Here is a 12289-nt window from a genome sequence, read left to right on the forward strand (position 1 = left end):
ACTCTGCTGACACAATTGTTCCATTTTTTCACTTCATGTCATTTTTAGTTTAGGTTTGAATCCTACAAATACTTATGTTCACATTACCTTACAGGATCAGGAATCTTGAGCCAGTAGCTGTCTCTCACTGTATGTTACGTAAGACTCATGCCTGGGGGGGGCAGATGAATGCCCCAACTCTAACACAACAAAATGAGTTGACTGACCTGTGCAGGTGAAGCCGAACAATGTCAGATATCACCTCAAATGCAAAAGTGTTTAAGATGCAGTTGTTCATGGTAAGTATTGTAAAAATGGCTCCTAACTACTCAAGTCTGCTCACTGTGTATCTTAGCTATGTTACTCACCTACGTGGCTCTAATGAGGCATTATCACTTTTAATTCCTCGTAGTTCTGCAGAGGCAACAATACTGAAGAGACAAGGAAGGTATTTGTCACCACATACATTTTAACACCATTCTACTCTATTGTGACTACCAGTCACAGTCTCTGTGTAATACCACAGATGTCATGTCAAACACCAATATCACATAGCTGGCATAGATTTTGGCATCCAACCGTCTTATCTTTCTTTTTACAGTCACAAGAGGGCAAGAAGCCCTTCTGCATCTCAGCTGTGTTCTTAAAGGTGGCAGTAGTCTTGTGTATACACAGTTATTAGAAATCCATCACAAAACAGCAGCTCACGAGATGCTGCTGTTCAGAGATCTGACTGTCCAGTCATGCTCAGTTACATCTACATTTGCCTGATGCAATTACTGGAAATAACAGGAAAGAATAGCAGGACTAGTCACAATCCCCAGAGCTGCAGCTTAAACCCACAGCTCCCTCTGTTTCAGTTGATACTTTCAAGAACTTCAAACCTTGCCTGATCCTATTGCATCATTTTAAACTCAGTGATAACATCCAGGTGCAAACACTTGCCACAAGTTATATGTTGGTTGTGAAGCAGGATACTGATCAGGTGTGCAGGGCTGAAATTTTTGAGACTCCAGCATAAGCCTTATAGACTTAACTCAGATACAACTTACACAGAGAATGTTAACACCTGTTAACTTCAGGTGGGTCCTAAAAATTTGGAGTAGGATTCAACCCATTACTACATTTTTCCAGAAAAAAATAAAGGCACTGTTCAATAGAATTGCAGAATAAGGATTTCAAGTGCAGCAGATACTTCGTTTATCAGCCAGTATCCTGCAGTGCACATTAAATCCCTGTGTGACACATGTTGCAAATCTTGGTTATTGAAACCAAAAGCTTTTGCATGATCAAACTGACCTTCAACCAATCAGAATACCAGTAAGATACCGTAGGAATTCTGCCTTCCACCCATGTAAGAAGTTATAGACATAGGCTACAATCATTAGTGCCTATACCATTATAACACTAATTGTTCAACAATTGTTCTGCTTTGTTTGGATTCACTTAGCAATGCAAAATGTTGGGCTGTAACTCACCTGTTAAAGTATTACTAATCTCTGCACTACACAAACATTGTTAGAATGGCTTTTTTTTCACTACCAGAATACCTTCAGTGCAATGTATAGGCAATATAAATTACATCTGTTAAATCTCTTACAAAAAACCCAGATTACAGCAAGACAGTACAGTAACAGTATTACATAAGATGTCTTCCTTCTATTCAGTAACATTATTTGCTAATGATAATCTGTGCATGAAGGCAGAATATTAACAGAGCAATTAAAACTTTCATGATGAGACTGTAAGTACCATGTTACCAAGAAACTACAGGTTAAAGTCAATTAGAACACACAGAAACAGTTATACTCCTGATTCTCAGAGCTTCCATATGCACCAACTCTTCATCCATTTTTAAAGCAACTGAGTTCAACTCACAGTCAAACTAATCATGGTACTCCCTCATGCTACAGACAGTTCACCTAAGCTAAGCAAGCTTGGCTCAGCTGCAGCTGTCCTTTTTCTTGTAAAATAAGACTTCCTCACAGAGTCCAATCTCTGTTACTGGTCAGGAACTTTCAACTATCATATCCAGTAGAAAACATTTTCAGCAACTCTCAGAGATTGCTAGATGTGGCTGAAATGATAGAAGAAAGAACAGCTCAGAAAAATTAGAAGCCACACTGCATGTATTAGTTGAGTGCAAGACATGCTGAGTACTTAATAATATTTTAAAATACCTAGCTTAGAAATCTCTCCTCTTTACATATACCACCATCTTGCCAGTCACTTAAGGCTTTAATCTAGTCATCATCAACATGGACTTCCCTGCATCTCTGTTGAATATTAACACTCCAGTTTCCTAACTTGTTCAGATCTATTCTCACATTTAAAGGAGAGAACAGCTTGTTACTGCAACTGTACCATTACACAACATTTAGGTTTTCAGCAGATACAGTAGACAACTTGAGGAAAAGTAAAGTGTCTCTAAGATGTTTCATCCACAAAACACAGTACCAGCACAAAATGTCAGAGGTGGCAACTACACTGAACTCCCCCCACACTCCAGGCAAATCAATATAATAAGATACACAAGCATTGATTTTGCATTTGAAGTATTGAGCTGTGAACATTTTAAACCAAATGTTCTTCCTTTGTCATGTATGTTAAACGTGTACTATAAATTATGTGAAATTCTCACCGGTTTTTTTTCTTATTTTTCCTAAGAGACACAACCACAGACTCACAAGACTTTAATAACAAGAACAAACATGTAATAATGCAAGGTGGCTTCTAGAGCTTTAAAACCAGTATTACTCTAAAACCACAGTTAGAAGCTTTTCATATGTATACCACTAGCTTAATAAACCACACAGCTTCACCACCTCCCAAAAGGGTTCTGTTGTTTGGGTTTTTATATTAGAACATATTAATTTTAAAACATTGCAAAGCCCTTAAAGCATAAGATTAACAATTATGAAAATATTTCCAAAAATCTGTTCCAAACATTATGAAAAAGTCTCACTAGAACCCACCGCTGCATTGAGTCAAGCTATTTCAGAGCTTAATGTGACAAAACCTGAACATGGCCTAAGCTTTTTAAAAATAAAAAGCTCAGCAGAAACACAGGCATCTGTTTACATTTCTCCATTGTCCAAAATACTGGGAAAGGAGATACAGTGCCATTTTCCCTGAGTAAAACTACAGATACAAATTCGTAATGGCATAATTATAAGTATAGGTGTAGAGGCATTCCTTGTGGAACAGGGGCATATGATACCCCTGGAAAAATTGGACAACCCCGGGTTGCTGAGGAAAAACCCCTGAACTGGCCCCTGGCTGCAGGCAAGCCTGAAAGTCACCTGGCTGCGGGCACCCCTGAAAGTCCTTGGCAAAGCAATACACTGGTCGGCTCCCCCGCGGATTAGAGGCTGTCTAGAGGGACTGGGTGTGAATCTTTGCAAAGTAGATATCAGCTTGCATAGTTAATAAAGCGGAGAACGATGCTCAAATCGTATCGGTGCATGGGTCGCTACTCTGGCCAGCTCTTCAGTACTCGGTCCCTTTCATATGGGTACCCAGAAGTTCAACCTGACAAGAAACAATCAGCACAACTATTCTCAGTTTGTAGTAATTAATGACAGACTAGGAAAACCATACCAAACTCCTTACCAAGAGAAAAATAATCACAGCATTAGTCCAGGACTGAACTAAGTTAAAGATGAAGACTACTGCAACCTTACAAGATAGGTACTTCACTTGCATTTAGACTCTGCTATAGTCAAGAACATATTTTGCTCATACGTTTATCCTCAGTCTGAGTCTGGAGATGCAGATTATGCTAGTATTTCCTGACTGGGAGTGTACTTCGAGCATACCTTGCACACAGCATTCCACAGGCATGTGTCACATGGCTGTGTATCACTAGATTAGCCTTACTTTGCACTTCAAAGACACTGCTTTAGTAAGGATTTTATTTTTTAAGCACCAAATGTATGTCTGTTAGAGGGGAAAAGGCTAACACTGTCTAGAACGTCTGAGCAAGGCACTAAGTTACTTCACAAGACAGAAAGTATTTCATTAGCAAGGGCTACAATGGCTAAAAGCAAGTATTTATGAGGACTAGCATATCTGAATCACAGAATAGGTAAAACATTGATAAAAATCCAGCATGCCATTTATTGATTCAACAGGTCACAGAAGTTTGGCAAACTACTCTGCAGAACTTAGTTTTTACCTTATACACAGCAATTACATTTGCCATCCTCATTTCAGAAGTCAAATTCACATAGCCTTATCCACATGGCCTTATTCCCACAATTCAATGAATGCACTTTAGCTAATTCAATGCTACAAGTATAGTTTACTAATAAAGTACTTGTAAATCAAGGACAAGTGCTCCGAGATCATTACTCAGAGTTCTTGCTCCTGACTTCAGCCATGTCATGCTCACATTAGTCTGCTGTCTTACCTCAAACCACAGGAGTTTTAGGGCTTGAACAAGTTCCTCAACTGTTTCCAAAGAGCAATGAGATACACCATGATAAACAGGCTTGGCAAGTCAGACACAGACCCACCCTTTCCCAGGCACACGGAGAGTTTTCTATGGCTATAGCAAAGTCTTACCCTGAATTTTTTCCTCGACAAGTCACAGTGAATCTACACTTCCTGAAGTATGCGCTCCAGAAACAACCTTAGAAGGCTGGTAGCTGAGTGCTCTTCTATCCCTAGCTTACCTTCTGTTTTGCAAGTGTTCTGATCTATCATTAATATCAATGATTCACAAACATAAAATTTAGCTCTCACCCCTGGAAACTCTAGCTGAGGTCAGAACGGAATTTAAAAAGTCTTTCTTGTGCCCTAGAAAGTTATCTTTTTCTCTGAAACATAACAAAAAGCCCAAAAAGCAATAAAAAGACCATATTCCTGAAACATTCAAATCATTAGTTAATAGATCTGAAGCTGGTAAATACAGATTTAATTAAGAGCCACTATCAATTCTATTAAGGCTTCTCCCTCTATCCTCCACTTCCCCACATAACTGATGGTTTTAGGTAAGTAAAATTAAAACAGTAAACTATTGTTTAACTCATTGAACAGCTATGCCCTGCAAATATACGGAAGATAAAAATTTAACATTCACATGTAGCTCCCCAAGGCCATGAAGAACAGCAGCAAGCAGCTGGCAAGTAAAAATTCTTCCTCAACTTGCAAGTTTTGTTTTATTAAGACACCAGCAACTGTTGCTAAAATACAATTCTACTGCTTAAATTCAGTAGGTTACAAAGTGACTTACAGCCTCCCTAGCTCTAACCTGCAAACACCAAAAATTCACCAATTAAAGTCCAAACCGTTTCATTATGGACAGAAAGTTTTTTCTCAGGAGCCAGCTTTTTAACACAGCAAAAGGAAGATGCTCTGCAGAAAAGCAAAACCTTTTAAAATTGTTTAATATTTACGGCCATTTTTGTCCCTGATATTCTGACAAAAAGTCACACCAGAAACTTTGTTTTATATTTTTATTGTATGCCAAAGTTCATTAAAGATGAGTGTTTGCTTGTATACAAGTTACTGAAAAAATGTGTCTAGGCAGAAATTTGTTAGCAATCTGACTTATTTCAAAGCATAGGTTTGTTCAATTGGGCCACAAAAATAATATTGTGTACAAGCAGTAACTAACGAGCTGCAGATTCAACAAGTTTCCAAATATCACAGATCTTGAGATCTCATCAGGAAATAAAATCAAGGCAGTCACAATATAAAATAGCAGCTCCATGTAGCTTTTTCAAGTTTTAATTTTATTCAGGAGGTGACAGTTCAGTTTGCCTCATTCTTTGAAGCTTCATCGAAGTTTTCAACAAGATCTAGAAAAAGAAGATTGTTGGAATTAAAGTTTGACCCACTTCCCCTTTGCCAAATATTTTGGGTTTGAATTTTCTTCCAAAGTTCTACTTCATATCAAGTTTTTACACCATAAAAACTTTCAGCTTGTAAAATAGAGACCAAATAATTTTTAAGAGCTTCAAGGTTCATCCTCCTTGCTCAACCAAGGATATTCTGGATGGTTCATTAAAAAGCATTATCCTAAGATAAAGAATCCTAAAAGCATTTAACTTCATTATAACCACAACTGGGCAAGTGATTCTGACAATGTCATTTCTTATGGAATATTAAACACTGATCTCAGTCATAGCTGTTACTTCAGCATAGAACCAAAATGCTAGCTCAGACTGCTAAGTCTCTCATGGTATCTGAAATTAATGAAATCATCTGCCCACAGAAATCCTGTGACAGCAACTAGACAACGCTCTTATCATCCCTGGCCTGATCTTGTGCTATGTGTAAGATCTCTCCACAAAATTCACTTCCTTTTCCTCCACCACGTTTGTTCTTACCTGGAACTTCATCATCATCGTCTTCACCAGTAGCAAGTGGTGCTTTTCCGTCCACAGCTGCAAGAGCAAGTATATCAAAAGCTTCATTCAAGCTCACCATAGGCATTTTGATTTGCTGTTTAGCTTTGTGTTTTTGAAAACATTATCAAAGATTCTGAGCTAAGCTGCAATGCTTTATCCAATTCTGTGAATAAAAATCTTTAGCTAATGTAGGAAGTTCACATTCCCTTTGTTACTGATAATGCTCCAACAGCCTAGCAGCGAAATTAGAAGATGCATGCTAAACAGCTTACTAGTCAACATCTTCTATCTAGGTATACTGAGTGCCCTGCATGATAATAGTTTCCAAATACAAGGGATTGATTTTACCAGTTTTTCCTGAAAGTAGGTTAGTTTACGGACTACCACATGGCTCCTGAATTTACATATCTTACATCATCAGTTTTTAAGGAATACAAAGGATCTTATTATCCTACATATCCAAAGAAAGCCAAGCTGTAATTGTGAAGTTGCAAGCAGACACACAACTAGAAGAAGTACTTAAAAGGTATTACTGTTCCCTGGCACAGTCAGAATATGGAACTGGACACACAGCTCTACACTCCTTAGTGGCTGAGGTGACCTAGTGTCCTAGTCCACATGTTTGCTGACTCAGTAATTTCTTTAACCATTCCCATTGTATTTGACAGAGGTAGTGAGACTTAACCCTCTCCACTGCAGCAGACCAGTGAGCACCTGCAGTATAATGCTACGCACGCGGCTGGGTGCCTGTGCCACTCCTCTGCAACTATTCTTAGCTGTATTGTCAACGGTAAGCTGTCTCATACTCTCTACTACCTCAATTTTATTCTAATTAATCCCTCTCGGTTTTTAAAAAAAAGCACGAGGAAAAAAGATGGGCTCTTATTTACACCTGTACATTAACTTCTAGAGAACCAGAACTCAGAAATGCATAAACTTTCTTTCGAAAAGGCTTGGGACAAGGACATCACTAACCTTTATTTTTTTTTATAAGCAGCAGAAAGTTGTTAAATCTTAAGTGCATCTTAATGTTAAAAGTGACATTTTAAAAGCAAACCATGTTATCTCCTCTTATACTACCTGCATTCTCTCTCATTCCCAAGAGCAGTCCAAGTTTACTTTAGCACCTGCAATCATCACAGGTGCTCCTCCACTCACTGATGTTAGGCTTCCAAATCTAGCTGACAATGCTGAATAAAAAGTTTTGTGCAACTAGTCTGGCATCCACTCTTAATAGAAAGAAATAGCCATTTACTAGATCATAAAAAGCAATCACTTCAAACAAGCTTCCCTCTTTCTAAAACTGCACAATTTAATTTAGAATATAACCACATTGTTATAACAGGACAGAACTTCAGCAGTCATTCTAAATCCTTCAAGTACTTTTTTCTTTCAAGCCCTTCTACTATCAAAATGAAGTCACACAGGTGACATTCGAAGAAAGGATTTGATGACCATGATAAAGAATAATTTACCCCACATCTTGAAGACTACTTCTAGCAAAAATTTTTTCATTGCAAAGTTGACAGGAGAGTATCACCAACTTTAGAAATGTAAATAGAGGCTGTTTTGTTGGCAACAAAGGAGAGGAAGAAAAAAAATTAACAATCAAGTTAGAACTGCTGAAAACTGGACACAATGCTATTGTCTCATTTTTTCCATGTTTAAGCTGTCCCTTGAAAGGAATGGCCTTAAGATACTTCAGAAAGTAGGAAGACTGTACACACAAGACAAAAGGAATGTTCCCAGTGCCAACAAGCCTTTCACTCCTAATTCTCATCCTGTAGCAGCAGCACCTTTTTCAAACACTACAAATTTAAGTCCCTCCTCTACTTTTACCAGTTTTAGAAGGAACAAATGTTCGAGTTTTTTTACTACTTTAAGTATGGAATAGGAAGTTGGTGCATCTAGCTTAATGCTCATGTCAGCCCTATTCTCTACACTGTTCTACACATCCTGAAATCATAATGTACTTCCTTATAAATACCCTGTAATTCCTTCCTAATTATCAAAAAGCCAATGTGAGAAATACCTTCACCACACCTGTGAGGGAGAAAAGCAATTGCAAGATAGATATCTGTTAAGTTCCTTTCCCCATCACTTATGTTTCCATTCAAAGTGTCAAAAGAGATGTACTCCAAGCTTATCTTTCTTTAAAACCTAACTCTTACAGAGTTATTAATCCACCTAGCTTTAATGAACAAAGTATGTCAAAATATGGAAGCCACATCAAGAAGAAAACTACCAGAAAATCAAGTCTGGCTACAGTTTTCCAGTGCTACCCCAGCTACAAGATATGCTAACACGTAACTTTGCTTTACTGAGTCATAATTACCATTGGATTTGAGCTACAAATAAAATTGATTTTAGAGAGTTTGATTTCTTTATAAGCATTTTATAACGTGCTTGCAGACAACAAGAGTGCACGGAATGTCACTGCTGCTACACAAATAAGCCTCATGTCAGCTGCCAGCATGAAACACATTCAAGTTTCAACTTACATTGCTTGGGTAGGGCTTCTGCCAATCTCCTGAGGCTAGTCAGACTGTCAGCTCCAAGCTGGTTTAGGATGCTAGGCAGCATTTCTGTCAGCTGCTTTGTCTCAGCATGGCCAGTGATAGTGAAAGTGTTAGCAGCCAGAGATGCCTGAACTTTTGGGTTATTGAAGTGAATGACTGTTCCTTGATTGGTAAACATGTTTACCTGCAAGAAAAAAAAAAATCCAGCATTTGAAGCAGTTTAGCAGGATTTTTCAACTTAACAAGAAATCAAAGTTCTTAAAACTCCATGAAGAACTATTGATAATTTACAGACATTACTTAGCAGAAAATAGATTTTAATACATTTTCTATTTATAGATAGAATTTTTTTTCTTTGAAACAATTACCTCTTCAATTCCAGAAATATTGTTGACTCCCAATTTCTTCAACGAAAACTGAAGTTTTTTATCATCTGCTGTAGCTGTTCTGTGAACAACCTTCTTCTTTCTGCGGGCAGTACCCTTTGCAAAAAAAAAAAAAAAAAAAAATTACAAGTTAAAACGTATGTAGTTCCCCAAACTCTAATCCTAACAGCTGTATAACTACTTTACGGTATCTACAAATCAACTTAACATATAAAGTTCTGCTCCTGTGTTTCAGTGCATGCAACCCTGCCACCCAACTGCACTGCGGCTGTCTTTCTCTCGCACTAAGGCAAGATTTGCATGTGTTTCAGGAAGCAATGCATCAGAAAACATTTATTCCACAATTTCATGGTTTACTGCAGCATCTTAGAAAAGGAAAGTTGCAAATTTACCCTTGTTATCCCAAGTTATCACAAGACGCAAACCTGAAGAACGAACAGTTTTAAGCAATTTCCAAAAGTTACTAGTTTTTCCTTAGATCATCTTTCTTAAATTACAGCCAAACTCTGGTAACAGTCAGAGGCCATAAAGCTATGAACACATCATTAACAAATGAATATGAGAAAAGTCAAAATACTACATTTTTATTCTAAATACCCATCTCTCCTCTGATGGACTTACATATTTGAAGAATGACTACTTTTCCAAAATATTTCATATACACATTTATTAAAATACTTCTATGTAGTGTTCCAGACCAACCCTGTTTAGAAACCAAATAAGCAAAGGTTAAGTTGCCCTACAGACCCAGAGCTCTAGACTTCTCCAGGGAAGTAAATGTCCCACATTAGAACATATCTGTTTCTATGAAAAAGTAGAAAATGTCATTCTATACTTCCTTGCTCAGCCATAAGGGTTCACGAAAATCTGACATAAAATGTATACATGAAGAAGTGAAACTAAGCTACTTTTTGACATAATGTAACTACTAATCTAAGTCCTCCCACTCCAGCTGCTCATCTACCACATGCTAATAATAAGAGAAGGCGTTGCTGCCCAGCCATATAAATAGCTGCAATTCCTTTTCAGTTTACTGTCAGAAGTTTGAAAGCTGGCTGGACACTAACAACTCTAACATAATTCTGTTACCAACAATGAGGAACATTAGTGACAAATTTGTATGAAACTAACACTTGAAAGACTACAGCCCAAACATTTAGGTTTTTGTCTAGAAAGCTTGATATTCACACCCTGTTACTGTCAGGTAAGTATACACAGTGGTTTGGAAACTACTAAATATAGTAGAAATGCCTCATTTTAGTGCCTTGTCTACTCATGATTTGAGCTAGGTAAGGTATATGCTAAGTCACTCTGGAAAAAAGAACTCTCAGTAAATTTCAAAATATGACGTCTTGAATCAAGGGATATGGAGGAATATGTACCTCCTCCACACCCGTCTCAACTTACATGGCAACAATGCCATAAAGAATCCCAGGAATAATTTTCCGTTATAAAGTAAGGCAGGTTCAAGCATTCCAAGTATTTCACAGGCCAATTTTAAAACTAAATGACCATTCCAAGCTTTGCTTAATGCCTTTAAAAGCCTTGTATTGACCAGTAAACTGCAAGAGCTATAATCTTATATGATTAACATTAAAAGCCTTTATAGTCAATAAACACACACTGGTCAACATGCATACAATCAGCAATATAATACAGGAGTTCTCTAATTAACCATTAACAAAGAATATACAAAAATCACTGAGGCAGTAATTACTATATAAACCCTGTTTTAAGGCTGCCTGAATCTCCAGCAACTGGCAAAAAAAAAATTTAAAAATCAGCACAGAAATGAAAGCTCCTGGAAACTCTGTCTGGAAGAGTTCTGTTAAGTAATTTGTATTCTAGAACATTGTGTATACTCCCCCAGGTACAAAAGATTCCTAATAAGTTCCTGAATTAAGACTGACACTGTAATTAAAATGTTTACTGCCATATGACTATATTAAACATACTTTTCTCAGATCATAAGTAAACACACAACTACATATATTCAGATGCAGCAAAACAAAAATTGTTCTGATTATATTAGTCTACAATTACGTAAGTCTGACAAGCATAGAATTTCCAGCTTCGTGCAGAAAGGCAAAAAAACTGCCTTTAGCACCCTAAGTATTTCTGATAAGTCTGTAACAACTCTCGATGATCTGTTATGAAAACTATACCCAACCTCACTCGCTGTAAGGTCTACTCACTTCAAATCCCATACATCTAAAACAGCCCATACAATTTTCATGGAATGGCTAGAAGGGGACTACAAAGATCATCTAGTTCCAACCCTCCTGCCACGGGCAGGGATACCTTCAACTAGACCAGGTTACTCGGAGTCACATCCAACGCAGCACTCCCACGGATGTGGCATCCACAGCTACTCTGGGCAATCTGTTCCAGTGCCTGACCAGTCCCACAGTAAAGAATTTTTCCTAATATCCAATCCAAACCTACTTTCAAGTTAAACCCATTCTCCCTTGTCCTGTCACTACATGCTCTTGTAAATAGTCTTGATGCATCTTTCCTGTAGGCTCCCTTCATGTACTAGGAGACCATAGTTACATTACCCCAACACCTCCTCTTTTGCAAGCTGACCAGTCCCAATTCCCTCAGACTCTTCTGACAGGAGAGAAACTCCAGCCCTCTAATCAACTCACTGTCCCTTCTCTGGACTTGCTCCAGCATGTCCATGTCCTTCCCGTGCTGGGACCCCAGAGCTGGATGCAGCACTGCAGGTGGGGTCTCACCACAGCAGAGGGGCAGGGCTCCTCCCTGGCCCTGCTGCCCACGCTGCTTTGGATGCAGCCCAGGACACATTTGGCACTCTGGGCTGTGAGTGCCCATGGCTGGGTCATGTCCAGCCTCTCACCCACCAGCACCCCCAAGTCTTTCTGCTCTGATCTGTTCATCCCCCAGCCTGTGTTGATACCAGGGGTTGCCCTGACCCAGGTGCAGCACCTTGCACTTGACCTTGCAAAAGATGAGATTCCCATTTGCCTTAATATAGAATATTAAGGCTGCTCTAACATAACATCCACAAAGAGAAACGGCTGGAAAT

The 12289-nt window shown here is 38.4% G+C and overlaps 1 protein-coding gene across 1 annotated transcript in view; it reads right to left on the reverse strand.

Annotated features, from left to right (window-relative positions):
* Window positions 1-5424: 5424 nt before the first annotated feature.
* BTF3 (basic transcription factor 3) overlaps window positions 5425-12289 on the reverse strand; it is a 16500-nt gene continuing 9635 nt past the window's right edge. Inside the window, exons 3-7 of the mRNA XM_008638615.2 lie at window positions 9486-9524; window positions 9223-9336; window positions 8837-9038; window positions 6315-6371; window positions 5425-5783 (exon numbers count right to left, since the gene is read on the reverse strand). Of these exons, the coding sequence (XP_008636837.2) occupies window positions 5737-5783; window positions 6315-6371; window positions 8837-9038; window positions 9223-9336; window positions 9486-9524 (459 nt within the window). The 3' untranslated portion in view covers window positions 5425-5736. The remainder of the gene's footprint in view (window positions 5784-6314; window positions 6372-8836; window positions 9039-9222; window positions 9337-9485; window positions 9525-12289) is intronic.

Source organism: Corvus brachyrhynchos, unplaced genomic scaffold (assembly GCF_000691975.1).
Source record: "Corvus brachyrhynchos isolate BGI_N302 unplaced genomic scaffold, ASM69197v1 scaffold467, whole genome shotgun sequence".
Classification (NCBI taxonomy): Eukaryota; Metazoa; Chordata; class Aves; order Passeriformes; family Corvidae; genus Corvus; species Corvus brachyrhynchos.